Below are 15,102 nucleotides of genomic sequence, written 5' to 3'. Positions count from 1 at the left end.
AATAATTATCATTATTATTATTATTATTATATACATATAAAAAAAAACGTTTTTACTCTGTAGCACTTTGAGATTGTTGAAATATAAAGTGCATTACAAATAACATTTATTATTATTATTATTATTATTTATCTAGCAATGTAGAATTAAATGGCAAAATTCATAACAGATTAAACAGTAGCATAGAGGGCATTTATTTACTTAAAGGCAGAGCGAGTTCCAGGCAATGTATTTTGACTGTCACAATTGTTACCTAACTTTTTTTCCTCACTTGCAAATGATCTCATTAAAATCTCTATTCAAAGTTACGTCAACAACACCTGCTCTTGTCCAAGTCACTAAAAAAATCTTACTGCAATGTTGTGTTCTTCTTCATTCAGCCCCTAATTAGCAGCCCTAAACTTTGAGACGTGAGTATGGATAACGACTGACAAAGTAAAAAGAAGCAGCAGTTGCATACATAAACAGCCATCATGTGTTGCATTCCAAACCAAATACAGTTGTGATGCAAAAAAAAAAAAAAAAAGAGTTTTAGAAACTGTAACAGTTGTTTTTTTGTGTTGAGGTAGTCCCAGGATTTTGTGGAACAGAACAGAAACAGCAGAAAACATACACAGGAGAGAAATATCCGCGCTCAAACCACAGCAACAGCCAGACAGGTAATTAAGTTCTGCAAAATCTTCTTTGTGTTTCATTTCAAACAATTCTTGACTGTGAAAAACAAAGTTCTGCTTTTGGTAAAGTCAAACGGAGGCTGAAATATTCTGCACGTAAAGTTTTTTTGCCCTTGTCATTGACATCTTACAAATACTTTTAATTAATATTCCAGTAACTGATATAATTCTGAATACTTAAAAAAAAAAGTTTTTTCTGGCTGTTGTTTTAACAATAGTTCCTTTGGATTATAATTATATTCCAAAGTAGAATCCCTGCTGATTTTAAATTACACTATATCTAATCAAATGTTGCATTGATTGAAATGTCCGGAATATTCCTCTTGGTGTGATTTAAAAAAAAAAAAAAACTTTAATCTTAGAAGTTTGCTGATTGATTTTGAGTGCCTACATCAGATTTCAACCAAAATTCATAATTATGACTAAATTCTAGTTCAATTATATTAGTCATTTTTAGAAGTGATTTTCAACCTATCGGACTTGTATTTTGTACTGCGCGTGTGTCAATTGAGAGCTTCAACTGATGCTTATTTTTTATATAACACGTTTAAAACACTGAGGGTAAAAAAAAGAAACGTTTTTGTTCATTTAGTCGCCTCTTTGGAATCAAATAAATATGAGGATAGGAGGCCCCAAAGCCCAGACAATATATTTGCCTTCACTTTGGTTAGTTCACTGAAGGTTTAACCAGATAATTTAACTCCCTTGGAACTTATTTGTAGTATTTGATGGTCTGGAAACTGCAGATACTGTTGTCAAATCTAATGAGACGCAGAGCTCCAAAAAAAACAAAACAAAAAACAACGAACAACAACAATAAAAGTCAGTGGAGACAGAACTGTTCCAAATAGCAAATAGCTGTGCAGCTCTTTTACTGTAAGGCTGTGAAGATGCTCCCAGGTGAGTTAAAGCGCTGTGAAAAGGATGAAGAAAGCACTGAGAGCGGTGGGCAAAGAAATCAGCCGAGCCAGTAACAACGGCGGCGAGAAGCAGGGTTGGAGCATAAACTGTTAAGAGCAAATGGAACATGGTTTGAAAGGGTTTGGCGGAGAGGAAACGTTAGATCACAGAACTGCTCGTTCATCAAAACATCGCTCGGCGGGGCTTGCTTGTGGTCATAAAGTTGACATGCGACTGTTACTGTTGGGATGAATTAAAGACTAACACATAAAACCAAAGCAAAGGTGTGTTAAAAATGTTTTGGGTGTGAAACTAAATGGACAAAAGTATTTGGACAAAAAGTCAACATTAAGGTCCATTTTCTTTCAATTTAGGTTTGTGACTGCAAGATTTATTTTTGTCTTTGTGTGTATTTAAAGTCAGAAATCACAAATGTCATTGTTGCGATTGTAGTTCACAGTTTTTCAGAACTGTGCTTTATATTGACAGCGTGTGTTAAATAATTCAGGTCGCAATGCCCTTGATTAAATCATGAATTGATTAAGTGCTTCGTCTCAATACTTTTGTCCATATCAGTTTGACTTTTTTTTTTTTTGCTTCAGGTGTAGAACTGCACACTACAAAAAAACACGTCCCTCAACCTTTTTGGAATAGCTTTTAAACCGTCAAGTTGCGACCTTTTATTGAAAGCGAATTGAAAAGGTCAAATGAATAAAAGTACTAAACATTTATTTGTTTTCTTTCACACCTCCTCAGGCGTACTTACTGTTGCTACCGGAGCGACTGAGAGGATGCATTGTCGAATTTTCCAGTTCCCGGTATGGATATTGCAGCGTGGTGTCAAGACTTCTAAAACCCTCTCTTAGGGAGTGACGTTTGTAGTACTCAATCAGCTCCTGAACACACCACAAGAGCACGCGTGAATTAAAGGCGACATGGATCAAGCACATCATGTGGATTATTCAAACTTTTCTCAAAGACAAATTTCAACTTGTACATTGTGCACATTAGGATTCTTAGATGTTTTTAACTCCTCATAACAACCCATTTTTTTCTTATTATTATCTATTTTCCTGATATATCTAACTGCAACACAGCTTTTCTCCAGCTGGCATCAATTAATTTTAATGATGTTAATCAATATTGTTTTATAGTGCAAAACTATGGAAGCGTTTATATCTTTTGTTGCTTAATATGATGTTAAGTTTTGCTTCTTGTTTGCTTCAATTGATTGTTTTTCCTGCAGTTTCCAAATTTTGGCTTTGTTATTTTTATTTTCATCATTTTTTTAAAATATTTTTTTATGCATTTTCGAAATAAAAATTCAAATCAACATTTTTGACTGGCAAATATGTTTGAACATATTGAATTGTATTGTAACGTATTTGCCGGAATGTTTACGCCAAATTGGCACCTCCACGTCTTCTGTAGAAGTAATAGAAAAATGCTTTTATGGCACAGTATATATAGTGTATGTGGTAAAATTTTCCAATATGTGTTGGACGTACAGTATCTATAATGCCAAAGCCCTCAAGCCAGTATAAACGCATCTGTAATCTAAAGTTATTTTTTGCGTACGCTGCTAAAATAAAATTCAGGTTTTGACATCACATTAATGAAGCCAATGATTTATTCATGAATTACAGTGGCAAAATTGTAAAAAAAGAAAAAAAAAGAAAAAAAAGAGGAGAAACTTAACAGACTCACAAACAGATTCTTGAACTGCTTGTTCTCCGCGATGTGGAACCAGCCCTCTTTCGTCAGGATTTTTATGTGCTTCACGTCCTCGTTGTACCTGTGGGCCATTGAATAAGTTATGAGTGTAATTTCCCTCCCTGATCACCGCCATCGATCGGTGGCCGGCCCCTGGCCCCGTGGTGAAACCATAATGGAATGCATAGGGTCCCAAAGGTGCTTGACGTACGAATGATGGGTGATCTGAGGGGCCGTGTGCCTCAAACAGCCGCTCCCACCCACTTATTTGTCATTCATAGTCTAGCTCTACTCGAGATTATTCACCTTTGTGGTCTTTGTCCTTTATTTAAAGCAACAATGGGGAGTAATTGTTTTTCTGATCCCAGGCTCCCCCTGCAGTCGGGAAGTGTAACTTACTTAGAAGCCACTTTGGTATGTACGGGAGAAGAGCTGTAACCAGCATGAGTTCAAGCTTTTTATTTACTTTTTATTGTCAAAACATTACAATTAATGGCTACATTTTTTTAGACTATTATTATTTCAAGGGGACAGAGCCAAAAAGTATCTAATTTGTGACTTAAGAGTCACTGAATTCACACATTTGATGTATTCGTATGAACACATGCATGCTCTTTTTTAGTAATTGTTTAACAGAAATTATATTTTTTTTAATTAGAAAACAGCTTAATCCAGAGTTTTGCTACGCAGATAAACAAATATGATCACCTGCTTGTATTACCCGCTTGTGTCAGCACTGTCTTCAAAAGTGAAGAGGACCCTCTGTCTTTAAAACAATGTGAAAGCAGCAAAAGCCGACTCAGCATTACAACACAATGGGGACTTACTTAATGCTGATGGCGTACTCGGTGTACTCTCTGCTGCGATGGCGGACCAGGTAGGTGCTGTTGACCCGGCACATGAGCTCTGCCTCTGCCTGGAATCTCTCCATCGATCCCGCAAACCTGAAAAAATTCAAAGATAGAACGTTTGTAACGAAACACCACATATTTATGTCATCAAACGTATTACAAACGTATTAAAATAAATGCAAGCCTGTGACCTGCTCATCTTATGTCATGTCGGTCTTTTGATATCAAACCCAAATGTGTTTCAGGCTGCAGCACACTGTTTTGGAGCTGAATGCTGTTTTTTCTTCTTCTTTGGATTCTTTCATATTCTCATTTTTGTGCGCATCTACTATCCATTTTCTGCTGTTAAATCCCCATTACGGGGCTAACAAAGCCTTATTCTTTTGTTTTATCAGTGACAAACGTGTTTCCCCAATTAGGAAGCTCGATCAAGTGCTCCAAAAACAGCTGTCTGTTTGCTGTGTTTAGTTCTATCCAATAAAACAGTGATTTAGGAAAGGCATCTACCTTCCTATTGACAATCTAATTAGGCAGTAAAGGCTAATTTGTAAACTTACCATGGTTGAGAGGAGTAATCAATGGGCTTTGGGACCTGAAGCAAAACAAAAGCAGGTAAAATGGACATGCAGTTTTTAGTCTTGTTAACTATTAAACCATCATCAGCTGAACTAAATGCATTCAATTTGTTTGGTGCCAAATCCAAAGTGCAGATGCCTTTATGCCCCCAATAAAGACGTTGCTCAGAATTGCTGTTATCTTTACAACAGAATCCTCTGCGATGATAGTGTATATTATCTATAGTAGAGGCGTCCTAGTCCTGAAGAGGCTGCTTTAAATTGTGTTCATCACCTATAACATGCACTGAGAGTTCATGAAAACATCCAACTGACGAAACATTTCCTGGGGTTAAAAATATTGATTTTCTGCAGGGCCAAACTCTAAACCTTGAAAGCACATGAAGTCAAATGAGCGCCAGTTGGTATGTTGAAAAACAAGAAGCTGCTTACACATGGGCATGGCTTCACAGCGTCGCTTGGAAAGAAGCCAACTTCTTTTGTTGACAGGATTTTGCCCTGAAAGCACAGAGAAGATAATTGTGTTATGTACTGTACATCTGGGTGACTCCGTCTCAATAATTCAACAACAATTAGTCCAGGACACGGCAGCAGTGCATATATACAGCGCTTGTTATTCCATTGTTGCAATCATGCCTGGCAGGAAGAGAACTCCTTATTTCCCCCTTGAGGATCACTCTAATGTCTTGATTTATAAGCACTTGGGAGTCCATATAAGGGTGATAGAGGGTTTGCTGGGGACCTTAGTGCGGCTATCTCTTTCGGTTCAGGCACTGAAGCTTAATTGTCTGTTCTTGTGTTGTGTGAAAAGGCATCACAGGGACTAAAAAGTCAGAGATATGTGACATGCATGTAGCTTAAAATTAGCATTGATGTACTTTTTATACACATGGCATTCGATGACCCTAAAAATGTGTATGTTTACATTATATTTATATATATTATATATATATATATATAAATATATATATATATATATATTAGGGGTGTCAAAATGAGTGTGTGTGAATTTTGAGTTAATTTAACGTTCCTTTAATGCCACAAATTGTATTAACGCATGATAAATGACCGCCCCTTACTTGGAAAGCCTGTACTGGGGAAATTCTAGTCACAACGCAGCAGACACATCCATGTCAAAACTTAGCAGTAATGAATTTAGTAATAATGCATATATTTGTGGAGACTTGAGTCAAGTTGTATTTTACAATTTAAAAAATGTGCAGAATTTCACAAGTTACTTCATGTTAAAGATTAGATAATATGATATGATATGATATATGATGATAATATGAATGAAAAATGCACTGAGTTGTCTCTAACGTCTTACAAATGCAATTATGCCATCTAGTGGCAGAAAAATGACCTTAACACAATTAGATATCATATCCGTTTTTTACAGTACAGTAAATATTTTAAATTTTAACTAAATTTTATTAATTATTATGAAATTACTGGTATCAATGACTAAAATATGTAGCCATATTTCTATTAGATTTTTTTTAAGCAAGAGTATGAAAATTTTGAAAAAAAAATATTTTAAAAATAAAACAATTATTTTATTGTACATTTTATTGTACATTTAGGACAAATATAACAATTTGCGATTAATTACGATTACAAATTTTAATCTCCTGATCTTCTATATATACTGTATATATATAAAAGGTTAAAGTATTACTTTAATTTTAATTTGTGCAGAAGTGTACTGCAACTTACTGAGAGGTGGTGAACTAATATTTTGCTGACCTCGTTGAGCTACCATTTAACATTAGCTACAATGATAGCCTGTGGAGGTCATTGCCCATCATGTATGAGTCCTTGTGGCCAGTGTGACATCCGTGCTAAGAATGTAATAATGATTATAGCAGGGACATTGAGCGAGTAAACAGAAGGCAGACACAGAGTGAAATAAATTACAGCGATCAATTCTATTTATCACACAGAAGCCACGCCAAAAATGATTATGGTCGCCTGGCTACAATATGATGGATATTGAATTTTGCCGACTGTGCAGATTCAGTTTCCGAACGTTAAGCATTTGCAAAGGATTAATTTAATTATTTATCTGTCTTGTGTGTTATATTTGTTGATTTATGTTGCATACTTGATTGATAATTTATGGCTGTGCATGTTAATACAACTTAAAGCGGAAGTCGACCCAAAAATATTCCTTACAATAATATGTTCTAAGCAGCCCACTAGTCTAAACACGGTATATTCTGATTCATACCACGTTTGTGGAAGATGAAATAAGCGGCAAAATCCACCTCTTTTTATCCATCTCAGGGGGCGGCCATTTTGCCACTTGCTGTTGACTGGGAATGGCACATCTCATGTTTAATATTTACAAATTACTTGACATTATTTAAAAAGTAACATAAAAAAATCATGTTTTTCTGTTTTCTGTGGTTATCTTAATTATTATATAGATTTTTAAATTATGTATAAATAGCCTGTCTGAGGCTTAAAACATACATAATAATATAAAACTTGACTGATTGTGATACATCACTCTGACCTCGCTGTATGACGCCATAAACTGTCCGTACAAGTGATGACTTTAATATGTGTGGATTAAAAAGTGGTGTAAACTCTGACCTGCCACCAGCAGCTGTGAAGGTCGGCACAGATTAATTCGATGATGTCACCCGTCTGGATGCTGAGCGCCGGACCAGAAGTCGGGCTCGGCACACCAAAGTAGTTCCTGATCACCATCATTTTGGGCAGCCCTGCAACAAGAACAGCGTGAGTACCCGCACAAGTCGTATAAAAGAATTTAATGATTGTTTGTCATTCAAGGAGCTCCTCTACTTTTTAAACTAGTACTTTAATGTGTTCCCTCCAGAGCGACTGCTTTGATTCATCAGTATGTAAGTGTGTGTGCCTCTGACCTCAGTTGTAAACGGGCATGCTTGTCATTCTATAGCTTTGCTTCACTAAACTATTCATGGCTTTTTTGGGTGATAATCAAAGGGAGTGTAGGTTGCATGTGTACTCACATACAAATACAGCTCTTGTCAGCCATGTACTGCCCATACAAATCATCTGGATGATTTCATTATTAAAACCATAAGTGCTATTCTCCTGCTATATAGCTGGTAATCAAGAAGGGCCCAGCCAATTATTGGCCTTCAAACATTGACCAACACAATCGGCCACTTGGGCCACATTGCCGACTATTTTCCCCTTAAAACGTTACCGAAGAAATCCGAAGTTTCCGACACTGTGAAAGTACTCTGAATGCACCATTTTGCTTGCCTAGCATTAGCAACTAGCAAGTGTGTAGCGTATGTTATTATGACTATTTTGTTGTCCCTAAGCGTCCTTTAAGCTGTTTAATGACAGTTGGAGTTAACTGTAAAACTAAAACTAAGCACACGACGTTAAGAATTACATATATTGTATATTTAAATATAAAATATGCTTCGTTATTAAAACATTGCTAGCCTTAGTGCTAATGCTAAAAACAAAGGGAGGATCCCATTCAAATGCTAACAAGAAGTTAGCATCGACTTTGAGAGTGTTTTTCCTTCAAATAACGAATATACACACACAAATCTCATGGGAACACATACCCACAAGTGAGCTAACACTACACAAAGACACAATTTATTCCAAATTTGTGAAAAACGAGTTATTTTAATAGAATTCAATCAGAACTTTCTTCTCTACTCACTTTAAGTGTGTCCGCCATGGATGCAAGGCACCACACTGCCCCCAAGAGGCCAAAACGCACAGGAACAGTCAGTATTTGTTCTTACTGGTTTTTCAGGTGCAATTATTTTAGTTTATTCTATTCTTATTTCAGTTTCTTATTGTTTTAGTTTGTCATTGTCTTTTCAAGTTATAATTAAAGTTGATATTTCAAGGGTTCAAATACTTTCTTTTCTTAAAATTCAAGGATGCAAACATCCAAGGATTTTTTACAATTTATTTTTATGTATTTATTAACAAACATTTCCACATGACATGGCTTGAAATACAATCCCCGAGGTCCCAGGTTAGCCCACTAAGTCCCAAGACTTGCAAACATAAGTTATTTTAAATAACACAAGATAAAAATGTATAAAAGAAAAGGTTAATGCTTTACAGCAGTTGTAAACAAGTAAGAATGTTTTTGTTATTGACACATAAATGTATACAATAACCTTGTATACTTCATTCAAATTTGTGGATATGGACTAGAGTAAATTTTAATAGGGAAAGTTTGTGCGAAAGTGACACCCATTGAAAATGATTTGGAGAGAGTGGGTAATTTTATGCATTATATATATTTTTAAATAATCTGAAGATTAATCAGTAATTCGTATTTTTTTCTGACAAAAATTGGTATCGGCCTAAAAAAAAAGCGTATCGGTCGGGCCCTATAATCAAGCACTTGAAGGCAAAATCCGATTGGTAGCATTCACCACAAACATCTTGAGGAAAGTTATTGTAATTCATATACACAACCGCTGTCTTTTTTGAAAGTACTTTCTGATTGTGCATTGTCTGACATCTATAGTGTATCTTTTTCTCTGTGCTGCGTGGCGACAAGGCTGTGTAGAAATACAATAAGAGCAAAAGAAGAAACAGTGAAAGAATGATGAAAAGGGGACAGCTCAAGGCAAATATTGTCCATTTCAACACAGCTAATCTATCTGCAGCGCTCGTGTTCCAGCGCTGTGGCACGGTGGCTGGCAGCCCGACATGCACGAGCCTGCCTGAAAAACACTTCTAAAGACACGCGGTCGTGGAGAATTGCATCTCGGGGGCATGAATTGCATTCCTATCTGCACAAGGACAAGCCACGTGTTTAGAGCACCTTTTTGTAAACAGACAATGAGCGCATTGTTGAAGTATTGTGAAACGCCAAAGGCTGGAGCAATCAAATGCCTATTGATTTTAATGCGTCTTCAATCAGAAATGATTTTCTGCGGTATAATGAATAGCGAGGAGGAAAGAATGAGAAGGTTTTACGGGAGATTGTGACCACATGTATGTGCAATCTTCTGCACGCCTGATTTTGGATATTTATTTAGATTCAGTTGTTGACGTGAGCTTTTATTTAGTTTTCATCTGCTTCAGCAGCAAATCTCCACCTTTGACAGAGCAAGGTTACATTCCAAAGGAAGGAAATGATGATTCCAGGAAAATGTATTACAAATCCTGGTGAGCCATACAGGGAACTAAGTGCAGTATTATGCCTTGTGAATCTTCCCCACATTGTGTTATAAAACTGAATACAAAGTAGAGACACACGCTGACATGAAATAACTGCTCCACCAGTAATCGTACTCCGATATGCAGTGTGTGCCTGCATTTTATAGAAGACTTTTATATTCACAAATGTATTCCTAATCGTGCATTACCATTGTCTGATGGACAGTATAAATGTGTATCAGTTTCTGGGTATAATATTAAGAGAGTTTAGTTATTTTACTTTTATGTTTTTGTATTTTTCTATTACATAAGTCCAATTTAATATTGAACCTGATTTGTTTTCGTTGGGGCTGTTCATATCTGCTATTTGTTGGATAAGATTGTTTCAGATAATAATGGATAAATTACAAATAAAGTGTTCAAAAAAATAAGATGTCAAGAGAGGGAGTGGTAATCCGCCAAAATAAGACGGTGTCACTAATACTGTAAAGTTCTTCTCACCTGGATCTCTGTCTTTGATCTGGGGAAAAAAAACAAAAACAAACTGGTTTACACAATGACACAGACACGCACGTTCATGATCAAATCAAATTCCGCATTGACATACAGAATATGAGCAAAATTATTGTGAAGTTGAAATTGATTAAAAAAAATGAACACGCCAGCTACGATGTACGTGCTTCTGTTACACAGCAATGCATCTTTACGATTTTTGTGCGATTGCATTCAGAATCGATTAAGAACGATTTTTGATTCATAATTATTTGATTGACAGATTTTTGCTTCAATTTATAGATGCTCAAGGAATCGTAATGATCTACTCCAGTCTGACTCGCTAATGCTAATTAGCGCGCTACTCGCGGCACTTTTATCACTCCAAAGAACGGCTCCATGCTGCAAAAAAAACAACTTTTATTGGAATAATTCGATCGTGACTTTTTCCTTCTACTCTCTAATGTGGCTACAACTTAACAGTGTATTAGACCGCGTGGACCCACACTGCCCCTAAGTGGCCAAATCGGGTACAAGACAGTATAAAATATTATTATTATTATAATTATTATTATTATTATTATTTCAAAGTATCGGTACTCGTGACACCCTTTTTGACGGTTTTACAATCAGGTACTAGTAATTAGAAATTAAAAGGATACTTTACTTATTTAGCAATTTTCAGCAGTAAAAAAAGAACATTATTTTGTCTATAATAATCTGATAACTTCATTATTTTTGAATGGATTTTTGCCACTTGCTGTTGACTGAAAATGACATCACAGGTGGTATCGAAATTATGGTAAATACCACATGTCGAGATGAAAACTGCACATGAACGTCCTCTCATGTCGTATTTTCTACTGGACAACTGGGAATTAATTTTGATATTTGAGTTTCCCAGTTAAAATAACTATTCAAGTTTAAACATGGCGGAGAGCGCCGAAGGATTTGTGAATGGCAAGAAATATTAACACTTATAAGGGCGTTAATGTTTGCTAGCACAGCAGGTTGTTTTAGAATCTACACAATTACGTAGCATACACAATTTTGCTATAACAACAAAAGCACATGAACAAAACTAAGTCGTAATGAGGAGTTTCCAAGTGGTAAGGTCCAGGCAGGGTTATAAGCCCAAGGTAACAACCAATCACGGCGCAGCTTGTGAATGTCACATGCCCAAATCCCAAAAACAGGTGAGCCGTGATTGGTCGTTACCCGAGCTCTGAGTTCACGTGATGTCATTTTCGGTTGACAGCAAGTGGCCAATGTCATCGTCTGATTTGCTTCTGTCATGTTTTGGGTTTTGTTTTGAGTTAATGTTACCTTCGTTTCAGTCATGATGTGTGTTTTGTTATGTTGTCCTTGCACGTCTCCCTAGTCTGTGTTTGCCTGCCCTTCCTCGTGTCAACCAATCAGCAACCTCTGCCACTTGTGTCCTGCCCAGGTGTGTCTTATTCAGTCAATTAGTGTCTGTGCGTGTGTATAGTCTTTTGCCTACCCTTTGTTTGTGTCCAACAATTGTAGTTTCCCCCCCGTCATGCTGCTGGATTTTTTTTTTTTTTGTTTGCCCTGTCGTTTCCTCCCACGTCTTGTATCACTTGTTTCTTGGTGTTTGCTTTTAGTTTTTGTTAATTCAAAATCCTGTTTGGACTTCTCCTCAGCCTCTGCCTCCTCAACCTGCTTCCTCGCATTCCTCATCCCACCTAACATAAACAGCCAAATGCTGAAAATGGCTAAACAAATAAAGTATCCCTTTACAAGTACAAGTGGTATTAGTAGTTGGTATCGGTATCTCTTGACTACTTAAGAGGCGACCATCCATAATAGAATTTGTTGTTGGTCCATCTGTTTATTAGTCATATGGCTCCTTCCTGGTTCATGGAGTATGATGAACAGAAAAGAGGTGCCATTATCCTTCTGAGAAAAAAAAAAAAAGTATTCCTGTGTATGTGCCCTTATCCAGGTCCTAACGAGAGTGTTCTTCCTTGTCTCAAGCCCCTACAAAATATTATTTATTTTATTGGAAGCCTCTTGAACTGTACTATAATGTATGTAACATCACAAAAATGTTGTTTTGTGTTCTTTCTTCTTACTTCCACCTCAATTTGTATTCCTTCTCATAGACAGTAGCTGCGTTTCCATTACAGTTTTTCGAAAAAATAAAAGCGACATTGTACTATTTCGATAAAGTAAATTTTCGACTTGCCGGTGTTTCCATTAAAGAGCGCAATTCTCGTAATGTCCCGTCTCGCGGGATCTCGAAGTTCTCTAGGAGGTGCTCATAATGTTTACGGAAGTTAATATTACTTTAAAAACATCTTCCTCCCCTTGTTGGGCGGGTTCGGCCATTTGGTGTTGGTGGGTGTGCGCGCGCGCTTATAACTGGTGTTATGGTGCAGACGGATGGATTTCAACAACGACGTGCGCCATATGTCGCTCGTTTGCTTGTTGCCAGGGACAACGGCCATTTCCGATGCAACTTGCATTGAACGGCGCCATAATGGCTTCGTAACTGAATCGCTTTGTGCTTAAAAAGACTTGTTATCCCCTCCGGAGGCAGCTCCGACACGAAAGCAAGTGGCCCCGTACTTCCTTTCACAGGGTCACATGACTACAGGGAATGCGCAGAAAGTTTCCATTACACTTTTGCAAAATACTTCTATTTCGACATGTCTCCAAAAAAAACTCATGAGGGCGTAAAAACTTTTTGGCGCTATTTGAGTTTTTTTCGAAAATCATGTGTTTCCATTACCAACTTGCTTTTGCGCAAAACTGAGGGTAATGGAAACGCACCTAAGTGACAAGAACACAGGTTGACCAATTATTATTATTACTTTATTTTATTTTTTTTCCTGGAGGTTGACCAATTAACAGACTGTATGCCGGACCATCTCACTTGACACCCGAACAGAATGGCGCCAAAAATTGATGCTGGAAGACCAGTTAATCTTTTACAACTTTTGGCAAGTTCCAAACTGTACGACTTGGCAGAAAATGGCTTTAAAAGGTTTATAACTGTCGTGACACTTCTCAATGTCACCTCATCACATCTTTCATGATTTTGCTGATCAGAACTGCTTTCGATCACGATGTAATCCCCAGAAAGACCCAGTAACAGTCAAGGCTACTGCTACGCTATTTGTAGTAAAAATCCTAGTGTGATTTGCACACATCAGCAATGCAGCAAAGAGAGCTTTGAAAAGTCGGCAAACACAACTTGTGGTAAATGTGCACAGGTAGACTGCAAAGTCAATTGGAGTCTCCTTGGCAAACAGCTGCAGGGAAGAGAAGCCCCCGTCGGTGCAGCGCGGCTCGGGAGAAGAGAAGGACAGCAGACGCACAGCGCTGACATCAGCACGAACACAAGCGGCAGCTCACCTGAGTTTTGGCGAAGCCGGGATCTGAAAGAGGTTCGAGAACAGGCATAGTGAGTGACGGGTTAGCAGGTGCATGCAAACACTTGCACGCCTTCGCCGGTACAAGACAACATTCCCTCATTAGTGGTGAAGGCGGACGTCTCGTGTTTGACCGTGGTTCGCTTTGTTTTGCTTTGCTGCCGCTACCTGACAGCTCAGGTAGAGGAGGTAACGAGGCTGAGGGTTGGAGAAGAGAAGAGGTTGGCAGATCTCTGTGTGTCTGTTTGCGTGTGCGTGTTTATTTATTTTTGCTCCACCAGTTTCTGTTATTGGCTCCCTGCGGGACTGGCTACACCTCCTTGGAACAAACACACACGCCCATGTACACACATACACACTCTCCCCTATCTGTACTAACACAGAATACGTACACATCCACACCCAAACACACGATATTACACTTAGACGCAAAAACACACGCAAGCCTCTAGCGTCAGTCCTTTAGTGAACTTTGACCTGTTATATAAACACATGGAGCTGATAACGGGGGACACATGCAGGTAAACAAAGACTTAATTATGGCACTTATGTGCACTCATGAGCATAACAAAGCAAAGCTGAGATTGCTTGGTCATGTTGTGCAGTGTGTTCAGGAGGATGAAATCTTGAAAAGTGAATTAACAAAAAACATTTTTGACTTGCAAGTACGTTTGCACTCATTTAAATACATTATTTGCAAATACATTTGAATGTACTTGTAGCTCATGTGCAAGCAAAAAAACATTTTTTTTTAAAATTATTAGTATGTCGTTCAAACGTACTTGCAAATAGGTTTGAACTTACTTGCAGGCTAAATGCTAAAAACACGGTATTGAGTTCCGCATGCACATACCCCGTGGCATTATGGGAAAAAATGAAAACCGGAAATCAGGCACAGTAGACGTAATAATAAATCCTAAAAATTAATAACTCATTCACTCAAAGCAGTTTTCACTGAAGCAACCCTCTTCGCTCCCGGCTGTTTTACTGGATTTTGACTGATTTTTGCAAGGCCCACAGAATATTGTGTTCTGTTGCTATAAAAACATGGAACCTACCAAAAGAAAGATAAGAGTTTCTTCTTTCATCAGGAAAAAAAGTATATTTTTATCTGTTTCTGTTTTGCAGCAATTAGCATTAAAATATAGATAAGTTTCATCAATATGCACAAATCAGTTTAAAACACTGGGGAAACGAGCTTTTTTGCAACATGGCCCTGGTTGATCTCTTATACTCTGCTGCCACCTCCTGGACGTTTTTTTTTTGTAATAACTACCATTGTTAAGCGTCCTCTTCAGGTCAGAGGCTGCATCAAAGCTTTCTGTATGCTCTAGCATAAAAAAAATAAAAATAAAAA

General features: G+C 37.4%; 1 protein-coding gene across 3 annotated transcripts in view; it reads right to left on the bottom strand.

Annotated features, from left to right (window-relative positions):
* Positions 1 to 15,102, bottom strand: part of vav3a (vav 3 guanine nucleotide exchange factor a) — an 84,297-nt gene that overhangs the window by 13,974 nt on the left and 55,221 nt on the right. For all 3 annotated transcript variants that reach the window (XR_013289625.1, XM_077553846.1, XM_077553847.1), the window contains exons 18-25: positions 13,729 to 13,751; positions 10,357 to 10,375; positions 7,312 to 7,442; positions 5,146 to 5,211; positions 4,696 to 4,730; positions 4,115 to 4,231; positions 3,282 to 3,369; positions 2,341 to 2,470 (exon numbers count right to left, since the gene is read on the bottom strand). Coding sequence is in view for 2 of the 3 variants with exons in the window: in XM_077553846.1 (XP_077409972.1) it covers positions 2,341 to 2,470; positions 3,282 to 3,369; positions 4,115 to 4,231; positions 4,696 to 4,730; positions 5,146 to 5,211; positions 7,312 to 7,442; positions 10,357 to 10,375; positions 13,729 to 13,751 (609 nt within the window). In the remaining variant the exon portion in view is untranslated. The remainder of the gene's footprint in view (positions 1 to 2,340; positions 2,471 to 3,281; positions 3,370 to 4,114; positions 4,232 to 4,695; positions 4,731 to 5,145; positions 5,212 to 7,311; positions 7,443 to 10,356; positions 10,376 to 13,728; positions 13,752 to 15,102) is intronic.

The sequence above is a fragment of the Vanacampus margaritifer genome, chromosome 20 (genome assembly GCF_051991255.1).
Source record: "Vanacampus margaritifer isolate UIUO_Vmar chromosome 20, RoL_Vmar_1.0, whole genome shotgun sequence".
In the NCBI taxonomy this organism is placed as follows: domain Eukaryota; kingdom Metazoa; phylum Chordata; class Actinopteri; order Syngnathiformes; family Syngnathidae; genus Vanacampus; species Vanacampus margaritifer.
The sequence above is the reverse complement of the archived record's forward strand: the minus strand, read 5'-3'. Positions and strand labels throughout refer to the sequence as shown.